Source organism: Sinohyriopsis cumingii, chromosome 1, assembly GCF_028554795.1.
Source record: "Sinohyriopsis cumingii isolate HCF-2022 chromosome 1, ASM2855479v2, whole genome shotgun sequence".
NCBI classification, from domain to species: Eukaryota; Metazoa; Mollusca; class Bivalvia; order Unionida; family Unionidae; genus Sinohyriopsis; species Sinohyriopsis cumingii.
In genome coordinates, this window is record NC_142961.1 from 7,181,669 (window position 1) to 7,207,407 (window position 25,739).

A 25,739-nucleotide genomic window follows, 5' to 3' on the forward strand; every position below is an offset into this window, starting at 1 on the left:
AAATTGTCTATGTAAACTACATGCGATTTCCCACATATTTTTGCCATCAGATCAGTTACCACATGTGCACCAAGGCCCTCTTCTTGTGTGTCCAGCTTGGCTCTCTTCTCTTCCTGTGTACACCTGAAACTCATGCACATAACCATTGTGTGGGTCTGCCCGTTCCCAAAGCTTTATTCCAAACTTGGTTGGCTTCACAGGCAACTATTGCTTGAAGGATAATCTACCTTTATATGCTATTATCCCTTCATCCACACTCTGCTCTTTATGACCAGTGTAATTTTCAAGACATATTTTGGAAATTTAGTCTAAAACTGGTCTTTTGTGACACAACTTGTCATGTCCGGGCTGGCGTCTTAGAGGATTCTGCTTGGTGTCATTTGCATGAAAATACTTTGAAAACTTTTCAAAACATACTCTGGTCATAATTGTGGGAATACTTATTATCTGGAAGGGCCATGTTGATCACCAAGCTAGGTTATATTCTGGAAGTGCCAGGATTGACATAATCAAATGTATTCCTAGAAAGGCCAGCATTTCGTCTATTGTCATGGGTTGCCAGAGTGAATCGGGCTTTTCTTCAATACATCTTGCCGCATATCTATTCGTTTTCTTTTGATCATTGCTAGGGAAAAAAATTAAAGAAAAAATCAATTTCTTTTTTCCCCTCATCCAAAATGAAAGTTGAACCGACGCTTTCCGTAAACTCGGTGACTTTCAGGGCACGTGGCTCTCTTGTCCACACTTTACCATCTTCATCATCGGATTCTGTTTCAATATCTGACAGACTTGACAAAGAAGATAGATCAATGTCACTACCAATGTTTCTTAATTCAATGTTGTCAAATTTGTCCTCAGAAAAACCTGAAAATTCAGAATCTGAATCACTATCGTAAGCTAACGCCATTGTTTCCACTGTCAACTACAAATGCATGTATTAACAAACATGTTTATAAATTTTAAAAACAACCCCAGATTTGGTAAGAACAATCATTTGTTAACTCTATTTTGATTGGCTGAATGTCCTTTAACTTCCATATATTGACCAATAAGACCAGTTGTAACATAAACATACAGAGCGGATCTATCCGTTACTAGGGTATAGGAAGCATAAAAGGCAAGCGGATATATCAGTCACTGGGAGTAATAGTGCTCTGTTTACAAGCAGATTTATCAGTCACTGGTGAGGCTATGCACATTTATACAGCGGATATACACATCAGTCAAAGTGAGAGAGTTTTTGGAAATTTCCATCAAATTGTAAACAATTCTTTTCTAGAAAATTCTAAGGTCAGAATTAAAGCTGTATCCAGAACTCAAACTTAGTAAGCATGTTTATCATACATGATATTAGACATGCAGGGCCAACTCTTACACTCAGTTATGGATAAAAGTCAATCACACAACACAAATTAAATATACATAAGATATAATGACAGACAACAGCCAATGCACAATACAAATTAAATATACATAACAGTAGCTGGAAATTTAAATTAGCATCATAAGATTTGCAACTTTTAATTAAAAGTCATATATTTTGTTAAATTTTTCTTATAAGAAAACATCACACAGTACACTATAAATATTAATATTTGATGAAATTTTGATCAGTGAAAATAGTTACAATTACTTGTGGCAGCACTTTAAGAAATAAATGCCAGGTAAATTAGTTTTGTCAATTAAAATTCATGTTTTAGTTCTATTTTTTATTTGATTTCAGTGTAATCCTCATAAATGCAATATGCTGTTCTGTATTCCAACATGAAAAGTGTCAATCTACCATCAGAGCTATGTCTATTAGCATTTCTCTGAGAAACTAATTAAGTGTCAGCTGCGTTTTGATCTTTGTCAACGTGTTTTTGTCTTGCTACAGTCAATTAAAAGTAGACCTGTTTTGTATTGTCACATTAATTATGTATTTGCATCAAATCAAAAGAAGGGAGTGGAATTAAAAACAAAAAATTACAAGACATGCAATTCCTCAATGCACAAGAGCTAGCAGTCATGGTGGTGGGTCAGGTGAACTCATTATTAATTTACCAACTAATCACTGTTATTCATATTATTATTAGGGTACAATTAAAGTATCCAACATAATCATTGGCTTATCCTACTAATTTACAAATACGATCACACTGATAGTGTCATGGAATCATGATTGTGTCAGTGTGTTTTGCAGTTTACAGTTATGTTTCTCATGCGCAACAGTGTGACTAGGCAGTTATGTAATTTATACTTGCTGCTACATAGACATGGGTAAAAGTTTTATGTGTCGATGATAAAATGAAACATGAACAAGTGCAACAGATTGCAACTGCAGATCCCCATGCTGTTTACTGCATATTCCAAACAGCAGTCCTCCAGCCCCCAACAGTGACCAGGAGTCATAACAGGATATCTGTGAGTGACCCAGGGGTCATAAAAGAAAACCTGGAACATGAAATGTTTTGCTGCTATGATGATATATATGAAGTTTGATCAGAAAACATTTAAAAATGTCATTGTAACTATAATGATCATATATCTGACCTTTGACCCCTCCCAGGAAACCAAAGGCAGGGAGACATGAACGGCACCCTTCCCATTCATAGTGACCCTAGGGCCAGTATAAAAGTTCCATCAATTTCCAAGCAGCAGAAGTGGTAATGGACAGACTGGAACACTGACAGAGAGACAGATAGACAAATAAAGGGTATTAAGATATAAATGCTTTAACAAAACCCATGAGAATTGGTAGGATTAAATTGAAGATTAGGGCTAATTTGAGGTACATCATGTAGGTATGTCAAAAAAGCACCAGAATTCCACACTCAATAATATTTTCTAATTTTCTGATGTAGCTATCCCAGCAGTAGGCACCTTTTACCCAAGATAAGTGGGTCAGTGGCAGATGCAACGTGGCCACACAATCGTGGCCATATTGAGGCTCAGTTTGAATTATTTAATTTCATTTAGGGTCAGTGGTCTAGTGCTATAAAAAGAAGTGAGAGAATGCAGTAAAGAAATGAGGGAATGCATGCTACTCAGATGTGGGGAGGGGGCCAATAGCGAGTGCAAATAATGTAAGGGAATGCGCAAAAAAAAAGGTAAGGGATTGCTGTTATCACACATTTCCACAGCACCACACCACTGTTTAGAACCAGCTAGATGCCATAAGAACACTTCTGATGAAAACCCAATATCAAAATGACTCTCCATTTAAGAGGTGTAGTGATAATATTTCCAATACACCAAATAAGCACCATTATAATCTAGGATGAACAAGACATCATAGGAAGTCTTCTGTTGAAAATCCAATACTGATATGACCTTTTTTGGAGGAGTAACAATTACAAGATTTTCATGATGGCTGCTATGGTGGCCATATTGGATATTATATGTGCATTTTTTCTATTCAGACCAACTAGATATCATATTAAGTCTTCTGGTTAAACCACAATGTTGAGATGACTGGCCAGCTAGAAGTAGCAATAATACAAACTTCAAGATGGCTATCGTGGCTGATATATTTTTAAGTCAGATTTACAACAACAACAACACATCATAAGAAGTCTTTCAGTAAAAACCCCATGCTGATATAATCATTCATTCAGGAAAAATAATGATCACAAGATTTATAACATGACTCCTGTGGTGGCCATACTGGATGTCTAAGCAGCAACATTTCATTTATGACCATCTTAAAATCACAAGATTTATAACATGACTCGTGTGGTGGTCATACTGGATGTCTAAGCAGAAACATTTCATTTATGGCTATCTTAAGCTCACAAGTCTTTTAATGAAAAAAAAAGCCATATTGATATGACCATCCATTCAGGAGAAGTAGTAGTGACAAAATTATTCAATATGGCAGCCATATTGGATGTATAAGTAGCACCATTTCCAATTAGGACCATCTCTATAGATATCATAAGTAGTCTCATGGTGAAAACTCCATGTCAATTGGAATTTCATTCAGGATGATTAGTGATAACATAATTTTCAAGATGGCTGGCATATTGGATGTCAGATTTGTACCATTTTCATTGGCAATCAACTAGATATCAAAAGTCAGTCTTTTAGTGAAAACCCCCATGTCAGCATTACCATCCATTCTAGAGGAGTAGTAATTAAATAAGTTTTAGATATCTTCTGTGGGGGCATGTTAGAACAGATTGTCACCATTTTCATTTGGTACCAACTAGACATCATAAAACGTCTTCTAGTGAAAACTCCATGTCAATATTAATTTCTGTTCTGGAGAAGTAGCAATACAAGATTTTTATGATGGCTTGTGGTGGCCATATAGACATCAAATCAGCAACATTTTCACTTAGGACCAGCTAGACTATGGGATGAATGTGTGTGTAAAGTTTCATGACAATTTCTTAAGCAGTTTAGGATAAATTGTGAAAACAAACTTTTGCTAATGGACAGACAAAGGATGAAATACCATCCCATAAGCTCATCTGGTCAGTATAGCGAAAAATCATAAAATTAACCATTTGAAGCAGAATTATCCCAGCTGAATTCCTAAAGTAAAAATCATGAATTTGACCCTGAGGGTCATGTGTTTTAATCCCATCCTGGCATTGCTGATATGCCATTATACATTAGGCACTAAGCCTTGCTTGTTCTATTTCTCAAAACTGGAAATAGAAATGCACTTGCTTTGAGGCAGATGGATAAATATTAATTTGCAATGGACTGTTATCACAGCAAGAGGGAGTCATGCACTTTAGTCACTTAAATCATGGAAAGCTGTATAAGCTCCAGCCTAATGTGTCGACAATAGGTTCAGGATAACTTTAACTTCCACCCTACTATTTTTAAACATTGCCATTAATAGAAGATATACCTTTAGCTCCACAAATCCCACAGTGGTCTCTGGCACAGGTATTGGGCTTGATCCATTAAAAAGATCAAGGTCTTGAACTGTTATATAGTCTTGTTTCAAAGTAACTCTCTTGGTTTTTTGTTCTTTCTCTTTCTCCTTTCCCACCTCATCTTCTTCTGAATAATTTTCATTTCTGTGCTGTTCTGCAAACCCACTATCCTTACTGAGTTGTCGCTGAATAAATGGAAAAGGAATTGTCAATAAAACCCTCAACAACTATGAATATAATGCAAAGAAATAAAAGTTATAATAAGAAGAGTCTACCATAATATATAGCAAACTTCACCCATAATGAAGTCTTGGAGATCTAAAAACCATTAGCCCATTGTATACTGATATTGTTATATGACACTATGAAATTAAATAAAGTCGCAGCTTCCCAGGAATGAAAACATAATCATTATATGGAGTTTGTTGCTTTATCTGTTTTCACTATATATGAAGTTTACTGTTACATAGTCCAATCACAGGTGTTAGCTCTGTGACACTGATAATTCCACCATTTCATGTATCCTCAAACTGCATCTTCTTATCTCACACAAGGACTACTGATTGATCCTTGGTGAATGATTACATAATTTTTCTTAATGGTAGTAAACATTAGTGCCCCTATCCCATTTTTTGTAAGGCAGGCCAATTTGCTTTGCCCTCCTGGGCAGCTGCCATATCTTGGATTTCCAGAGCTTTAATATTCTCTGTTAATATTCTACCTGTGCATTTTGGACTTGCAGACATCCTTCCATCACAACCCTATATCTTTTCTTCAATTGCAGTATAAATATTATGTTAAATGCAACAGGAGTGCACAGTAAATGTCCTTCTCTTGCCAAGAAGATGCCCTCAGAAGAGACTTTTACTGTGCTTAAAATGCCTTCACAGGCAGCCAGCTCCTTACACTGATAGGCAGTAAGTACCCTGACTATACTGGCAATCAGCACCATACATTGATAGGCAGCAAGTACCCTGACCATACTGGCAGTCGGCACTGTACATTGATAGGCTGTAAGTACCCTGACCATGCTGCCAATCAGCACCATACATTGATAGGCAGCAAGTACCCTGACCACACTGGCAATCAGCACTGTACATTGATAGGCAGTATGTACCCTGACCATACTGGCAATCAGCACCATACATTGATAGGCAGCAAGTACCCTGACCATACTGGCAATCGGCACTGTACATTGATCGGCTGTAAGTACCATGATGATACTGGCAATAAGTACCATACATTGATAGGCTGCAAGTACCCTGACCACACTGGTAATAAGCACTGTACATTGATAGGCAGTAAGTATCCTGACCATACTGGCAATCGGCACCATACATTGATAGGCAGTAAGTACCCTGACCATACTGGCAGTCGGCACTGTACATTGATAGGCAGTAAGTACCCTGACCATACTGGCAATCGGCACTGTACATTGATAGGCTGTAAGTACCCTGACCATACTGGCAATAAGCACCATACATTGATAGGCTGCAAGTACCCTGACCACACTGGTAATCAACACTGTACATTGATAGGCAGTAAGTATCCTGACCATACTGGCAATCGGCACCATACATTGATAGGCAGTAAGTACCCTGACCATACTGGCAATCAGCACAATACATTGATAGGCAGTAAGTACCCTGACCATACTGCCAATCAGCACCATACATTGATAGGCAGCAAGTACCCTGATCATACTGGCAATCAGCACTGTACATTGATAGGCAGTAAGTACCCTGACTATACTGGCAATCAGCACAATACATTGATAGGCAGTAAGTGCCCTGACCATACTGGCAATCAGCACTGTACATTGATAGGCAGCAAGTACCCTGACCATACTGGCAATCAGCACTGTACATTGATAGGCTGCAAGTACCCTGACCATGTTGGCAATCAGCACCATACATTGATAGGCAGCAAGTACCCTGACCATACTGCCAATCAGCACTGTACATTGATAGGCAGTAAGTATGCAGACCATACTGGCAATCAGTACCATACATTGATAGGCAGTAAGTAACCTGACCATACCGGCAATCAGCACCATACATTGATAGGCAGCAAGTACCCTGACCATGCTGGCAATCAGCACTGTACATTGATAGGCAGTAAGTACCCTGACTATACTGGCAATCAGCACCATACATTGATAGGCAGCAAGTACCCTGACCATGCTGGCAATCAGCACTGTACATTGATAGGCAGAAAGTACCCTGACTATACTGGCAATCAGCACCATACATTGATAGGCAGCAAGTACCCTGACCATACTGGTAATCAGCACTGTACATTGATAGGCAGTAAGTACCCTGACCATACTGGCAATCGGCACCATACATTGATAGGCAGCAAGTACCCTGACCATACTGGCAATCAGCAATGTACATTGATAGGCAGTAAGTAACCTGACCATACTGGCAATCGACACTATACACTGATAGGCAGTAAGTACCCTGACCATACTGCAATCAGCACCATATATTGATAGGCAGCAAGTACCCTGACCATACTGGCAATTGGCACTGTACATTGATAGGCAGTAAGTATCCTGACTATACTGGCACTCAACACTGTACATTGATAGGCAGTAAGTACCCTGACCATACTGGCAATCAGCACCATACATTGATAGGCAACAAGTACCCTGACCATACTGGCAATCAGCACCATACATTGATAGGCAGCAAGTACCCTGACAGTACTGGCAATCAGCACTGTACATTGATAGGCTGTAAGTACCCTGACCATACTGGCAATCAACACTGTACATTGATAGGCAGTAAGTACCCTGACCATACTGGCAATCAGCACCATATATTGATAGGCAGCAAGTACCCTGACCATACTGGCGATTGGCACTGTACATTGATAGGCAGTAAGTATCCTGACCATACTGGCAATCGACACTGTACATTGATAGTCAGCAAGTACCCTGACCATACTGGCAATCAGCACCATACATTGATAGGCAGCAAGTACCCTGACCATACTGGCAATCGGCACTGTACATTGATAGGCAGTAAGTATGCAGACCATACTGGTAATTGGCACTGTGCATTCATAGGCAGTAAGTACCCTGACCATACTGGCAATCAGCACCATACATTGACAGGCAGCAAGTACCCTGACCATACTGGCAATCAGCACTGTACATTGATAGGCAGCAAGTACCCTGACCATACTGGCAATCAGCACTGTACATTGATAGGCAGTAAGTACGCAGACCATACAGGTGATACAGGTGGCAAGAACCCTGTCCTGACATGCAACCTAACTAAATATGAGATGTCTGGTTGACCAATGGCATATTACTAACAATCGACTGTCAGAATTTTGATTTGACTATAGGACTGAGCATAAGAATGTTTATAACTCTTTTGGTTTTAGGCCTTGAGGATATCAAACTCGATTTGCATGACTTTTTGGGTCAGTTTCAAGAAAAGTTTCCACAAGCACTGCGGAACACATGCGTCTTAAAAAAATGCAAACTTTGGCATACAGGTGGCAAGAACCCTGTCCTGACATGCAACCTAACTAAATATGAGATGTCTGGTTGACCAATGGCATATTACTAACAATCGACTGTCAGAATTTTGATTTGACTATAGGACTGAGCATAAGAATGTTTATAACTCTTTTGGTTTTAGGCCTTGAGGATATCAAACTCGATTTGCATGACTTTTTGGGTCAGTTTCAAGAAAAGTTTCCACAAGCACTGTGGAACACATGCGTCTTAAAAAAATGCAAACTTTGGCATAGTTTATTTTCTGCTGTTTTGGTTTCATTGGCTTGATGCTTATAACGCAATAACACAAGCATGTTTTTAGTGCCCAGTCAATTGGAGTAAAATACCTTGCCCAGGAACACACCACTAGAGCAGGCCAAGTCTGATCTGATGGTAGGATTCAGGCCTACAACTTTTTGGTGATGAGTATAGCGTGTTAACAACTGAGCCACCACATGTCCCAGATTGTTTTGGATTAAACTCATTTATGAATGCACAAGTATAACAGCCTAATAATCAGTTTAGAAAGGGTACAGTACATACTTGCTTGTAAGTTGAAACCAACTGCAAACTGTACAGACCTGGATCTGCCATTGCACAATGTGCCAAAAGATCTGAGTCTATGCCATTTGTTAGGAGTAATCAATAGAACAAACAACAAAGACCATGACAAATCAGAGTTTGTATTATTTGCAGCTGGACTCAACTTAGAAGCAAGTACACATGGTATGCAGGTTGTAAAGCAATCTGATTACATCTGACTTTTGCTCTTGCAAATCTGATGAAACAACCCATAACGATACAGAATACATACAATCATGTAAGTACTGTGAGCTAGACTGACAAACACGGAAAATAAAAGTGAATCACACAGTAATTTTGTGGACTACTTTTTTTGTTTGATGCTGCTGCATGATCCAAATATACCAGAATTGTCAACAGGGCAAGACAGTAGTCCAATGTGACCTATCTAAGAAGTTTCCAGAATGCATTCATGTTTTTATGACTGTATACACTACACCAAAATTCAATGTGAATTTGGATACACCATTGCCATAGCATGATTCCCAAATATTTACCAAATTTTCACTAATTTATCTGAACTATGATTGCTAAATTCCTGCATTGGTTTATTGTTAATGGAAATGGGTTTGATTTGTGAAGTAGATAATTGTTAATCTAATTTGCAATGAACCATCAGCAATAACATTTGTCTTTTGTCTTGATGTCTTGAATGCACTTTGTTAATACTTCCTTAGACAATCAGCATATGCACCTGAGCACCAAACAGTGCCATTTTAAAAGATGTTTATCATCAAAATTGATAAACTAATTTATGAACTTAATAAGTAATTGCAATTCATCAACATTAATCCAACAGCAAACATTTATTGCAACAGTCATGGAACAAAAGCCTCTGCATGTTATCAGCCAATGGTCATGTGATAAATTAACTGGCAATAGAAGGTCAATCGGTTCTTTGGTAAACGTTGAACTCTATCTCTAATATTTATTCCTTAATAAGACAAAACGAGATACTTTGTGTGTAAATATACTGCAGATGTATATCATGGTGGACAAACTGGGGGTCAGATCAGCAACATTTTCATTAATGATTAACGACCTGTTAGAGGTTCTGGTTTACTGAAAACTCCATGTTTATATGACTTGCCTTTGATGAGGAATCATCATAACAAGATTTTCAACATAGCTACCATTATTTCCATATTGGATCAACAGCATTTTGATTTATAACTAGACCATGTTTGTAAAGTTTTATGTAATTATGTAATAGTAGTTTGATAGAAGTAGCGATAACAAACCTGCGCTAAAGGATGGACAGATGATGGTCAAGAGCCCATTCTATCAGCTAAAGGATGGACAGAGGATGGTCAAGAGCCCATTCTATCAGCTCTTCTGGTCAATGACCAACAGAGTTCAGACTAGGGTTAAGGACCCCAAGCAAACATACAGAAATTATTTTTGACATTGTATTTTGTGACTTGATTTTTACCTTACACTTGTGATTACTATTGGGCGCTGTCAATCCAGTAGGTAAACTGTAAATGATATCTTCCTTTTCATTATCATCTTTGTCATCCTTGGAAAATATGATGGTTAAAAATTAAATATGACAGACCTGAAGCATGAAGCAAGTACTTGAATGTCATATATTTTTTGCAATATGAAAACAGTCTGGTCAAGAGCAACATGCAAATATGTTGCCTTATAACCAAATCATTGTTTGGTTAAATGTTATAGTGAGGTTCATATTAGAATTTATAAATCCCTTCACCAGACTATTTGTCTGTGGTCATCTTTAGTTATGAAAAATTGCAAATAAGACATTGTTCAATGTTTTAATTGTTCATTTCTGATCTATCATTACGATATTTTCTTTCTAGACCATTAGAAGCACAGTTCATTAAATAATTCACTCACAATAGTATTTATAAACAATAATTGCTATGAATTAGCTGCATTTGAGGGGGTAACAATTTGCACATTGACCTACATATTGGTATGCAAATCTAAAAAAGCAGATTTCACTTTGGTGTAAGGTGGGTGGGGGGACAATAAGACAAAATAGTATCTTTAGAAAGGTGTTACAACAACGAGAGGCATATATTCTTGTAGTACAGCAAGATACAATCAATTAAAGATGGAAAAACTCCTCCCTAACTCATCTTGGGCTTACATTGACACTAAATATTATCATTATTATTATTATTATTATTGTTATTAGCACAATCCTTCTTTTGATTCACTCGCATGCTCACTTTCATCAATAAAAATAGCATGATGTTAAGGAAAAGCAATTTTATGACATAAAGGATATTCTTGCATAAGGTTAAAAATGGATGTCTGGCCTCAAAGTTCTGCAGTTTTCCTTAAAATTGTGTCCAATGATAATCCAATATTTCAGGTTGGGGTAGGGAGCTTTGTTTTGCTATGATTTGCTTAAAGACCTTTTAAGGAATATTAGGATATTAACCATAAATACCCAAATGTATGTTACTCTGACCTCATCTATTTGACTCTAAAGTGTAACTTATAGGTAGCCTGATTTCTCATTTACCGCACATGTCCAAATGCAAGCAGTACTAAAAGATTTATCTTGTCTAAAATTTAAAGTGAAAAGAATCTGATCTGTTAGCTTGTTGCACAATGGCATATATACCACCATTGTTCCTAGTTGAGGATGCATTGTATTTGTGCAAATATGATAATGTACTCTTTTTTGACTGAGTCTTCTTTCTGGTCCAAGTGCCTGTGAGCATGAACTAATATTGGTTTACATGGGCATAAACTCATTACAGAGCCTCATGAACATAGCTTCTTACTTGGCCCTGATGGCATGCACTCATTACAGTCATATGGGCAATGACTTGGTCAATCAGCCTTATGGGCATAAATTTGTGACTGAACCTCATAGTCATAAATTTGTCACTCATCACTGTGTCTCATGGGCATAAATTTGTCACTCATCACTGTGTCTCATGGGCATATATTTGCCCCTCATCACTGTCTCATGGGCATAAATTTGTCATTCATCACTGAGTCTCAAAGGTACAAACTTGCCACTCATCACTTTGTCTCATGGGCATAAATTTCTCACTGGAGGAAAAAGATGGCTGCCATGTATATATGGTCTTAACACAGCTCCACTCAACTCCATGAACTTGGTGTAAAAACTGGTGTTAAATATGCTAATACCTGTAGCCATCATTTATACTGTGGATTTATGACAATATTAAGTTAGTGTAAGTGAAATTTTATGTGCACATGTTCATGTATTCAAGTGAATTTGGAAACCTGTTCAGAACAAAGGATTTTTGGCTATCCAAGATGGCTACCAAAGTGGATATACTTGAAATTGAACTACACCTACCATATCTGAACTTCAGTTGATACCAACTCAAACACATTATGCAAGTTTCATTCAAAAGTTTATGGATATGTGCTAGTCATAAATAAGGATCTGATATACTTTTGCCATCACTGCTATGAACAAGCTGAAAATATCAGAATCATGGAAACATATTTAAATACCAGCCTTGTAGGTTCCTTACTCAACACACTCAGCTCAGCCTTTTCTGCATCATTTTCTGGCTTTAGTATGTCTGATATACCTGAAGATCAGAGCCACACAGATAATCCCATGCAGGAAAGTCATGTTCAGAATAAAAATGAAAACAATGGTGCAGATGATGATCTGGAATTATCCATTATGGCTGACACTCCAGAATTCTTGAGAGTCAAACATAATAAATACAGTATCACTGTGAATATAGATCCACAAAAGTTTGAGTTTGTAAAACAGATATTGGATTCAGAACCTTGCATGACTTCATGTAGTTCAAGTGTACAAAATGGTATTATCTACAGAACACAAGAGAAAAACACTGTGACAGCTACACTGTATAAAACAACATGTGTCTTACATATACAGGGGCTGAACAGTCTCACATGGTTAGATCATATTATCTGTAAATGTAGACAGGATGAGAACACCCATGCTAAAGGCATTTATATGCTGACATCTACACCAGTAACTAGATGTAGTACCAAACATGAAACAGTTCCTAAAGTCTTTGACCTAAATGACTCAGGCAATAAAATTAACACCCCTCCAGAGTGTCAGGCAATTACACGCTCCATAAATCATGACCACAGCAGTGATGGCTTAAGCCTTAATGATTTCTTCATGTGTGTACATCAAAAAACAATTAGGAAATTGGAGACCCAAATCGAAGAATTAAAACTACAGTTACATGCTATTAAATCAGCACAGGGAAAGGTTAATGAGCAAGTAACCTCATGTGAAACAGCAATTCAGACAGACTCCCAAATATCAACAGTATCAGATGCTCAGACACAGACAATCCCAGTACCAGCCAAAAGAAAATGTAAAATGACCATGCAAATAAAAACTGATGCCCAAAGTAATCCTGCATTGCAGACAACAGTATCCCCCTCTCAGTCATGTGACACACCTGCAACAGCAATAAGTGTACATCCATGGCCCGCAGTTCAAACAAGTCTGTTACCTTCACCAACAACTGCATTTCCCAGTGCTCAGACAAATGTGTCAGAATCAACACAAGTAGTTCACACAACTGAAACACCAATTTCAGCACCCCTTCCTCCAAGATATGTGTCTGAAATACAATCCAGAGTCCAACACACGACATCACAAGCCAGGAAAGATAGGACTCTAATAATTGGCTCCTCAATTTTGAAAAGTATAATACCAAGGAGACTTTTTAAAACAGATGTACAGACTTTAAGAGGTGCAAAAATCAACAACATCACTGACAGAATAATGAACAGTGACCTAACCAAATACAAGCAAATTATTATTTTAGTAGGTGGAAATGATGCCTGTGAGGGAAGGTCACTAAATCAACTCAAAACAGATTTTGAAAGTTTATTGTATGCTGCTAGATATTGCAGCCCAAATACATGTAAATTAATGATATCGGGACTACCTCCTCATGTGGACACCAAGGCCAAAGAAATAAATGATCTGATAATTGACTTATGTGAAGATTTCAACCTACAGTACATTCCACAATACAAATCTTTCTTCATTCAGAATCAGGATGTCAACCTTAGTCTCTACCACAGAGACAAAATTCATCTAAGCAGAAAAGGAACCTCTCAGCTACTGAGAAATATTAACATGTATGCCCCTATTTTCAAGCACTTTAATGAACAGTGTTGTCTCAACTGTGGAGAAACTGGGCACATGACACAGGTATGCCATCATGGTAAACAGATCGAGTGTTTTAGGTGCCATAAATATGGACACAAACAAAGACTTTGTCCATCAATGTATACATATTAGGAAGCTGGCAAAGAGGAGAATGCCAACGCTTCATTTACAAAAAAAACTAATTGTACCCAGTGGGACTCTTGACTCTAACTATTCAATGGACACTATTGTAGATGCAAATGTAAATGGATTTTCAGGGTTTGTATGTGACTTTGAAGATGCTAATATATATGAACATTTAAATATAGAAATAGGATGTCAGAATGATAAAAGTAGTATGGAGGCAATCTCAGTGAGTACCCCATTGCATGATGACATACATGTAATTGATATGAAACTAAATACAAAAGGTTTTAACATAGGTCACTTAAATGTACAAGGTATAGTGGGAAAGATAGACCAGATTAAGTTAATGTTGTCTTCCATGGAAAATAATATACCTGTTTTAGGACTCACTGAAACCAAATTAAATGCTAACCACAATGATGATCTATTTCACTGTCAAGGCTACAATAAACCATTTCGTAGGGACAGAGAGACAGCAGGGGGGGGGTCTTGTTGTATACATTAGGGAAGATGTAAATGTAAAAAGGCGACTTGACTTGGAGTCACATGAAATTGAGAGTATCTGGGTGGAAATTTTTCAAAATAATGCAAAATCTTTCCTAGCTGGTTTCATTTATAGACCACCTTCCTCCAAAGCATTTTGGAATGATAACTTTTTGAAACAAATAGAAAATGTTCTAGCACAGGAGAAAGAAACATATATACTCGGAGATATAAATAAGGACCTTCTCAATACTCAAATAAGGAACAACTGGATGGAATTTTTTGAATCATTAGGCCTAGACCAGCTGGTAAATGAGCCTACAAGGGTAACAGAAAAATCAAGCACTCTTATTGATCACATTTATACTAACCTACCAGACAATGTGGCTTGTGTTAATGTACCGAATGTTGGTCTTAGTGACCACTATCCTACTTTTTTGACAAGAAAGGTTAAATGCAAGAAAAATAAGAAAAATACACATAAAACGATCACTTACAGATCGTTCAAAACTTTTAATGAAGAACAATTTCTCAATGACCTATATAAAGTTCCATGGAGTATGATCCAAAATTTGGATGACATAGATGAAGCCATGAGGGTGTGGACTGACTTATTTATGGATGTAGTATCTAAGCATGCACCACTGAAAGTACATCGAGTAAAGACTGATATTCAACCTAATTGGCTTACTACTGAAATCCTAGATGCTATGAAAACACGAGACAAATTCAAGGCTATGGAAAACCATGCACAATATAAAGTATGGAGAAATAAAATAACAAGTATGATCAAAAAAGCTAAAAAAACTTATTATCAATCATTGCTTGAAAACAAAAAGAGCAACACAAACTCCATTTGGAAAGTCTTCAATGAACTCACTGGAGGAACGCACAAAAAACAGACAAATAAAATTCACTCACTTCTGGTAAATGACACCATAGTCACTGATGAAACTGACATTGCAAATGTTTTCAATGATTTTTTCATCAACATTACCACAAAGTTAAAAGAGCCAGTGATAGAAAACAACTTTAATGAACTGAAAAAGTTCTGCAGCAGTAAAATCTCAAAGGAGGTATGTTTCTCTATCCCACCAGTGTCAAAAAACTTTGTTAAAAAATGTCTCAGTGAACTTGATACCAAGAAAGCTACAGGACTTGATCAGATTGGTCCACGACTCATCAAATCTTCTGCCTTTGCTATTGTAGATAGCATAACATTCATAATTAATTTAAGTATTGCAACCTCATCTGTCCCCAAAATATGGAAAACTGCAAAAGTAACTCCTATTCACAAATCTGGTTCTAAGAATGATGCTGATAACTACTGACCAATTTCAATACTACCAAACTTGTCAAAATTGATTGAAAAACATGTCCATGACTCATTCATGTCATATTTAACCAAACACTTGCTGTTACACCCTAATCAATCAGGCTTTAGACAGAACCATTCCTGTGAGACTGCCTTGATCTCCCTAACTGATAAATGGCTTCAAGCACTTGACCAAGGTAGAATAATAGGAACTGTATTTGTAGATTTCAGGAAAGCTTTTGACATGGTGGATCATGAAATCCTTTTGAAGAAACTGAAAATCTACCAGTGTGATGAAAGAACAATTAGATGGTTTACTTCGTACTTAAATGAGAGAACACAACATGTTTACATAAATAATGTTCTGTCTGAACCTGAAACAATTAGATATGGAGTACCACAAGGCTCAATTCTAGGTCCACTACTATTCATTTTATTTATTAATGACCTACCACTTTTACTAAGAGACTCAATAACATCTACAGATCTCTATGCAGATGACACAACATTGTCAGACATCCAAAACACAAAGCATGAGCTTGAAATTTCTTTACAGAATGCACTAAACAAACTGGAAAATTGGTGCACATGTAATGGCATGGTGGTAAATACTGGTAAAACTAAAATATTACTTATCTCAACACGGCAAAGAAGGACAAATCTTGATAGTGATGAACTATGTCTGACATGGAAGGATACAAATCTGCAAATAGTCTGTCATGATAGGCTACTTGGTGTTCTGGTAGATAATAACCTATCATGGACTGAACATATCAAACATACCAGTAAAAAAGTCAATTCAAGTTTATGGCTTCTCAGTAGGATAAGACATTTTCTCCCTGAAAGGCACAGGAAACTATTTTATAACAGTTACATACAACCCTATTTGGACTACTGTAGTACAGTATGGGGTAATTCAAATGATAAAAACATAGCAAAGCTGGCACATCTTCAATAAAGAGCATTTGGGCTAATATCAATCCAGAAAGAAAGCAAGGAAAGTTTAGCTGGTAGGTTAAAAATATTACCTATTAAAGACCGAATCTGTTTGAGAAAAGCCAAATTAATGTACAGGATATCTCAGAATAGTGCTCCTGAATATTTACAATCACTATTCCAGTATAGGCTACCTGGTAATACTCCCCACCTGCGATCCATGTCAACCAAACAGTATAAAATTCCCAAACCAAATAAGGAGTTATTTAAAAAAAGTTTCCAATACTCTGGAACTCTGCTCTGGAATAGTATTCCAGCTGAGATTAGAAATGCTCACTCTATTTCCTTCTTCCAAACCCAGTATATCCAGTGGCTTCAGAGATGCAGCTTAAATAAATGAATTCCTTTGTATGAGGGCCTCAAGGTAGATTAGTTTTTAGCTAATTGTGTTACCCTCTTTAAATAAGGTCATTATTATTATTATTATTATTACTCATCACTGTGTCTCATGGGCATAAATTTGTCACTCATTACAGAGTCTCATCATATATTTGCCCCTCATCACTTGCCTCATGGGCATAAATTTTTCATTCATCACTGAGTCTCAAAGGTATAAACTTGCCACTCATCACTGTGTCTCATGGGCATAAATTTGTCACTCATCACTGTGTCTCATGGGCATAAAGTTGTCACTCATCACCGAGTCTGAAAGGTATGAACTTGTCACTCATCTCTGAGCCTCATGGACATTAATAAACTTGTCACTCATCACTGACTCTCTAAGGCATAAACATGTCACTCATCACCAAGTCTCATAGCATGCATTCATTATTGAAATTCATGGGCATGTAGTCATTACTGAGATACTATGGCATATACTCATTCCTGAGAATCATAGGCATGCAATCATTACTAAGATTCAATGGCATGTACTCATTACTTAGATTCACAGGCATGCAGCCATTACTGAGATTCTATGGCATGTACTCATATACTGAGATTCATAGGCATGTAGTCATTACTGAGATTCATAGGCATGCACTCATTATTAAGATTCATAGGCATGCACTCATTATTGAGATTCATAGGCATGTAATCATTATTGAGATTCATAGGCATGCATTCATTATTGAAATTCATGGGCATGTAGTCATTACTGAGATTCTATGGCATATACTCATTCCTGAGAATCATAGGCATGCAATCATTACTAAGATTCAATGGCATGTACTCATTACTTAGATTCACAGGCGTGCAGCCATTACTGAGATTCTATGGCATGTACTCATATACTGAGATTCATAGGCATGCAGTCATTACTGAGATTCATAGGCATGCATTCATTATTGAGATTCATAGGCATGTAGTCATTATTGAAATTCATAGGCATGCACTCATTATTGAGATTCATGGGCATGTAGTCATTACTGAGATTCATAGGCATGTAGTCATTACTGAGATTCTATGGCATATACTCATTCCTGAGAATCATAGGCATGCAATCATTACTAAGATTCAATGGCATGTACTCATTACTTAGATTCACAGGCGTGCAGCCATTACTGAGATTCTATGGCATGTACTCATATACTGAGATTCATAGGCATGTAGTCATTACTGAGATTCATAGGCATGCACTCATTATTAAGATTCATAGGCATGTAGTCATTATTGAAATTCATAGGCATGCACTCATTATTGAGATTCATAGGCATGTAGTCATTACTGAGATTCATAGGCATGTAGTCATTACTGAGATTCATAGGCATGCATTCATTATTGAGATTCATAGGCATGCACTCATTATTGAAATTCATAGGCATGCACTCATTATTGAGATTCATAGGCATGTAGTCATTACTGAGATTCATAGGCATGCACTCATTATTAAGATTCATAGGCATGTAGTCATTATTGAAATTCATAGGCATGCACTCATTATTGAGATTCATAGGCATGTAGTCATTACTGAGATTCATAGGCATGTAGTCATTACTGAGATTCATAGGCATGCATTCATTATTGAGATTCATAGGCATGCACTCATTATTGAAATTCATAGGCATGCACTCATTATTGAGATTCATAGGCATGTAGTCATTACTGAGATTCATAGGCATGCACTCATTATTGAGATTCATAGGCATGCATTCATTATTGAGATTCATAGGCATGTAGTCATTACTGAGATTCATAGGCATGCACTCATTACTGAGATTCATAGGCATGTAGTCATTACTGAGATTCATAGGCATGTAGTCATTACTGAGATTCATAGGCATGCATTCATTATTGAGATTCATAGGCATGCATTCATTATTGAGATTCATAGGCATGCATTCATTATTGAGATTCATAGGCATGTAGTCATTACTGAGATTCATAGGTATGCACTCATTACTGAGATTCATAGGCATGTAGTCATTACTGAGATTCATAGGCATGTAGTCATTACTGAGATTCATAGGCATGCATTCATTATTGAGATTCATAGGCATGTACTCATTACTTAGATTCTGTGGTATGCATTAATTACTGAAATTTATGGGCATGTACTCATTACTGAGCCTCAATGGCATAAACTTAGAGGTATGCACGCATTACTAAGCCTCAATGGCATAAACTTAGAGGTATGCACGCATTACTAAGCCTCAAGGGCATAAACTTGTTGGCACATACTCAGTACTGAGCCACCAAGGCTTAACATTAAGGGCATGCACTAATTACTGAGTATCAAAGGCATAAACTTATGGGCATGCACTTATACTGTGCCTAAAGGGCAGAAACGTAAGGGCATGCACCTATTTCTGTGCCTAATAGGCATAAACTTATGGGCATGCACTCATTACTGAGCCTCATGGGCATAAACCTATGGACATGCACTCATTACCAAGCCAAAACACCATAAAGTTATGGGCATGCACTGACTGCTGATCCTTATGGGCATAAACTTATGGGCTTGCACTCATTACTGAGATGCAAAGGCATACACTTATTGGCATGTACTCATTACTGAACCTCATGGGCATACAAATTTATGGGTATGCACTCATTATTGAGCCTCAGTGGGATTCACTACAGGGCATGTACTTATTCCTAGCCTCAAGGGCATCAACTTATGGGCATGCAGTCATTGCTGAACTTCAATGGCATAAGCTTATGGGCATGCACTCATTCCTAAGCTTAAATGCCATAAACTTATAAACATTCACTCATTACTGAGCTTCAAAGGCATAAACCTATGGGCATGCACTCATTGCTGAGCTTCAAGGGCATCATCTTATGGGCATGCACTTGTTGCCAAGCCTCATGGGCATAAACTTATGGGCATGCTCTCATTGCTGAACCTCAAGGGCATAAACTTATGGACATGCACTCATTGCTGAGATTCAAGGGCATACACCTATGAGCATGAGCAGCAGAGGAGGCGAATCCCACAAAATATTTCGCTTAACAGAGCCTTCTATCGAGGACATTTTAGATAGAGATATTATTTTCACAAAATAAACACTTCAAGTCAGAAAAACAACACAGAATGGGCTTTCTCTGCTGACTTGTAAGAGTTATATCGTGAAAATATCTACTTTACAACTATTTCTCGTACAAGGGTCTATCTTGCGAAAACACTCGGTGGCGTCGTCGCCTCCTCTGCTGCTCTGTGAAAGTCCTGGCAGAGTTTGTTTGTTGTCGCCGTTTCTGCTGATGTAAATTAAAAATTTAAGTTAACAATAATGGCCAACATTGGAGAAGCACATTCCGCTAGACTAGCTCGAGAGCGACTAGAAGCCATAAAAAATTTCTTCCTGTACGAGATAGTGTAAGACAAAAATTACAAGCGCGGCAACAAGCACAAGTTGAATTTGCGACAGGTGCAGAAGAATTATTTAAACCCGTTACAACAGCTACTGAAAAAGCTGCGGCGATCACTGAAAGAGCTTTATTGGGAGAGGAAAAGGGTATTCTTCCAGTGCTAAAACAAACCACCGAGCAAACTGAAAAAATTGCTAGAAGAACCAAACAAACAAAAAAGATTTTACAAGATCTTCCAACTGATATAGCTGCAGCTCGACCTTCGCCCGTCGGTGAAGAAATACTTGAAGGCATTGAACAAATTTGTACTGAACTCGCGTCTAAACCAATAAAGGAAAATATTGGACTAATTACAAAATTTAGGGTGGATTTTATTGAAGATCTTAAAAGTACTAAAAAAAAAGAATTGCCTGAAAAAATATTAACTAGTATATTTAGTAAGTCCAGTGTCTTAAAACCCGGCTCTGAAAAAGTAACCGATGACAATCTTATTAAGTGGATATATCGCATATATAAAAACAAAAAACAGGCCAGAGATGATGATTTAGAATACAGAATTCTTGATGAAGAAATAAAAAGCCTTTATAAAGTGAAAATGAAACAAATAACGCGACAGCAGGGGCCTTCTTATCAACTTCCTCCACCTCTGCAACAGATAGAACAACAACAGTCTCCTTCGCCGGAACTTAAAAAAGAGAAGTATCTTAAAAAAGCGAGATCTTTATCTAAAAAAGACACAGGGACAACAGAAGAATTTTTTGACGCATCTGACACTGTAGCTACTGGCAGTGGTTTGGGAATTACTTGTCCTGATAATATCATCAATGATGTATCGCGGTTAGAAGTTCTCATTGGAGGAAGACGTGCCGGAAACAACTCTCTGGAAATCATTAAGGAAGCGGCTGATATCTGTCAGCGATTATTTCGCGGCGGCATCATGGATACTAGCATCTACCGAGAACTTATTGATGAACTCACGGACAGCGACTGAAAGTCGCCACGACTGAAAGTCTCCGCGATTAGAGAAATAACTAATTAAATAAAATGATCGTACACAATTCTTATCGTAGGCCAGTCATGGTCAGGGTTGTAAATTCACGAGTACCTGTATACAGGATGACTTATGGAAATGGACTCGGCGATGTTGTTCGAGGTTTATTTGCGAGGATGGCACCTAAAGCAATACCGATCGCAAAACAATTATCAATGAAAGCTATTGACGTCATCAAAGATAAAGCTACTGGCGCTGTTGGTAGTGCCGCCAGTAAAGCATTCTTGGCAATCAAGGACAGACTAGCGCTACTGATACATAGAAAACCTCTGCCGGTAAAGTTACCAGCCACCGCAGACATGCCAGCAAATGTTAGTAAACTAATAAATGAAGCCGCAAATCAAAAACTAACAGCCTTGATAAATCAAGGGGCTGAACAAATAAACACAAGTTTGGTGGCGGGAAGTGGTCTTCATTTTAGAAGATAGCTTCTATAATAAAATGTTTAAACGGGAATCTGACCCAGCATTCGACATGGACGAACCGGTCCTTAAAAATGAATCAGTGCGTGATTATCAGTATTACTCTTATGACGCACGAGAACCAAATAAACGAGGACGAATTGAACTTCAGGTTCAAGATACAAGTAGATATTTCCTGCCCGCTGAAGCATTTATTGAAGTAGAAGGAGAAATTATAAAAACAGGTGATACAGTATACGGGGATGCGGTTAAAATTGGCTTTGTCAATAACGGAATTATGGCCTTGTTTGATAGTGCTATCTACATGATTGATGGAAAAAATATTGAATCGATTCAGAAGGATGTCGATGTTGCTACAACAATAATTGGTCTAGCAAGATATTCTGATGATTATACAAGATCATCTGGTCCATCAATGATGTTTGCCAAGGACACTTCTAATTTTCCTAACAGTGATCAGTACAATATTAGACGACCAAGAAACGATACCAATACCGCTGACGCTGCTGTGTGGCCGGTGGTTCATGGTGCTAATGAAGAATTTAATTTAGGTTTTCATACACGTAGAAAATGTTGAAAGGTAATCGTAGTAATTTTTCATGTGCCATTCTGCTGTCGCACATCTTTGGATTTTGCAGAGATGTCAGAAAGGTATTTTTTGGAGTAAAACGTACGGTCGTGCTTGTTAGAAAAGCCAAAGATAATGATGCGCTATGGCGACCTCTAGGTGACCCTGTTAAGGTAAACATAACAAAACTATCACTGTGGATGCCGGTAATGACTCCTGCAATTACTGAAGAACAGCGACTGCTTTCTTTTATGGATCAAGGTGGTAAAGAGTTGCTATCATGGCTTACAACAACTACAGATAGTGTCCAAAGTGCCATCAATGGTTTATTTACATGGCATATAGCATCACAGCAGGGGGTTGCCGCGCCGCGACATATTTTCATTGCTCTTCAGGATGTTGTACGGGTGGGTAATGAAATACGTTCGCATATGATATTTGATCAACTTGGTATCACTGACGTTTCTCTGAGAATAAACGGGCATCAAGAACCGTCGGAAAACATACTGTTGGATTTTGGTAATAATCATGTTGCACGTGCATATCAACGATTGACAAAATATCTAGCGCGCGATCTAAATATCGATACTGGTTTGCAAATATCACAATTGGATTTTATCTCTCATTATCCAATCTATTACTTCTCGTTAGAGCATCTTGATTTAACCAGACAGTATGTCGTTGATATACACTTTCTGGCTATCGTGAATAAAGACCCGCCACCACCAGGAGCAGCGGCTATAGCTAATTACAGAGCAATCGCGGTCATACTTTCCGATAAATCAATGATACTTGAGGGTGCTGGCGGCCGAATGGGATTCGTTGATGCACCAGTGGAAAATATGTAACAATTAGATCAATCGCGTTTATTATAAAAAATGTCATACAGTCACGTTAATGTCACTCTGACTCCTGGTCAGGTTAAGAAATTACAATCGAAAAACGCGAGCACATGTGGGGTAACAATAACACTAAAAAGTGATCAGATTACTGGTGGCCCAAACAAGCTATCGCTGACTAAAACACAACTTAATCATTTCAATAAAGCAAAACAAGCAAAATATGGGGTTCAACTTAGTTTTGCTCCAAAAGCTGTCAAGGACATGATTAAAACCGGTGGTATATTTCCGCTTCTCGCCGCGATACCAGCACTGATAGCTGCTGCTGCCCCAGCTGTTGCCAAAGCCGCTGCATTAGGAGCTGTTGGAACAGCTGCTGGAATGGCAATAAAGAAAGCCACAGGGGGATCCAAGAGATCAGGATACAAAAAAAAGGGACACGGGTTAAGACTTCCAGGAACTCCACCCTCATGGTACCCAAAACGGTTCTAGACATCATACCAATGTCCAATTTTGATTCACTTGATGCTGTTAAACAATTAAATATAAAAAATTTCAGAGGCGTCTTTATGCGAGATCAGCTACCATGACAACCGAATAATCTAGAAACCGGAATTATTAATCTTGATAACAGCGATGGTCCAGGAACTCACTGGGTTGCTTACGCGATCGATCCACGTGAAATTATCTATTTTGATTCGTATGGGTTAGCGCCGCCAGTTGAATTTCTCCGATATACAAAAGACGTCTCCAAGTCCTTGACAGGGTCAAGGTCAAAAGTGTGGTACTCAACGTTGCCAACACAAACACTGACCGATCCTCCGATATGTGGCCGACAGGTATTGAATGTTCTTGATGCGATATCAGCGTCAACCAAACCACCTCACAAAGTTGTGCACGAGTATACCACGGGTCAATTTAAACGGTTTCCTATCAAATAATGGTTGATATCTACGGAAGATCTCTTCTCAAAACAAAGACAAAAAAACGCGCCAATGTGGATTTATCAAAATATGCGACCAAAGATGAAATCGATAATCTTTTAAGTCTAACCGGGATAGACCCAGATGAGGTTGTTATTTTTCAGGACCGACACGGAAAACTAAAAACCAGCGATATCAAATGGCATGAAATAATTCGTAGGGTTATTGGAGCTACTCCGGGTAACATCCCTGTGTTCACCGACAGCGGAAAAATCAGAGATTCGCTGATATCAATCGCAGCTCTGCGAGATGATACGCAGAAAGCTGCAGGGGAACGTGTAGTGAAGACCGGTGATACAATGACAGGTGAACTCAATCTCGGTGGGTTCAAAATAACAACGCTGGCAGATCCAACCGACGCCACTAACAAACAATATGTTGATGCAAGCGCTAGCGCCGTTGACAGTAAACTAACCACGTTGCGGGCTGCGTATGATGTTCACGTGGGCGCGTTTACAAGATTTCGCAGAAATTATCAAAAAACTGATGAGGTCATAGATAAATTCTTCGGCACTCCGCTCATCGTTGACATAAAACTTTCTGATATCAAGACCAATATTGACACGATCAAACAAACACAGCAAAACATCGTAGCGGAGATTCCTGAGATCGTTAGCAAAACCAGTTTGATTAAAGTCCCCACTGGAGTTACTCCCGGGCATATCACCAACATAGTATACACGGTATCATCGGGATTCGCAACATGGTCCAAACAAAATAATACTATCAAATATACAGCAACAGTCACTGGCGTGTACAGACTGTCTGTGTTCAGTGCCGCTAAATTTGAAATCTTCACAACATATCCCTGGAGACATTCCACCGACAAGTATTCCGGGGTTGTGGCTATCATATTAAATAGCGGAACCGAAGAAACATTTATACTGGAATCCGCCGACATAAATTAACCGCAACATCTTACTGGTGGTGTTTGGAATTTGTAGCTGAAACGCCTCAATTGGTTACTGCGTAAAATAATAAATGACAACGACAGTGACGCAGTCACCGACAACAGCGCAGCAATACAGATATGATCAGGTACGCGAATGGCAGTCAGAGTTAAAAAATACCATCAACGAATATACAACCAAGGTAAAAATAA

The 25,739-nt window shown here is 38.1% G+C and overlaps 1 protein-coding gene across 6 annotated transcripts in view; it reads right to left on the reverse strand.

Moving 5' to 3' along the window:
* Nucleotides 1–25,739, reverse strand: part of LOC149806372 (oncostatin-M-specific receptor subunit beta-like) — a 177,963-nt gene that overhangs the window by 9,522 nt on the left and 142,702 nt on the right. For 5 of the 6 annotated variants that reach the window (XM_089952262.1, XM_089952286.1, XM_089952296.1 and 2 more), the window contains 2 exons: nt 10,400–10,486; nt 4,844–5,056 (listed from right to left, as the gene is read on the reverse strand). In XM_089952262.1, coding sequence (XP_089808388.1) covers nt 4,844–5,056; nt 10,400–10,486 — 300 coding nt within the window. The remainder of the gene's footprint in view (nt 1–4,843; nt 5,057–10,399; nt 10,487–25,739) is intronic. The other variant, XM_089952304.1, reaches the window with a different exon arrangement.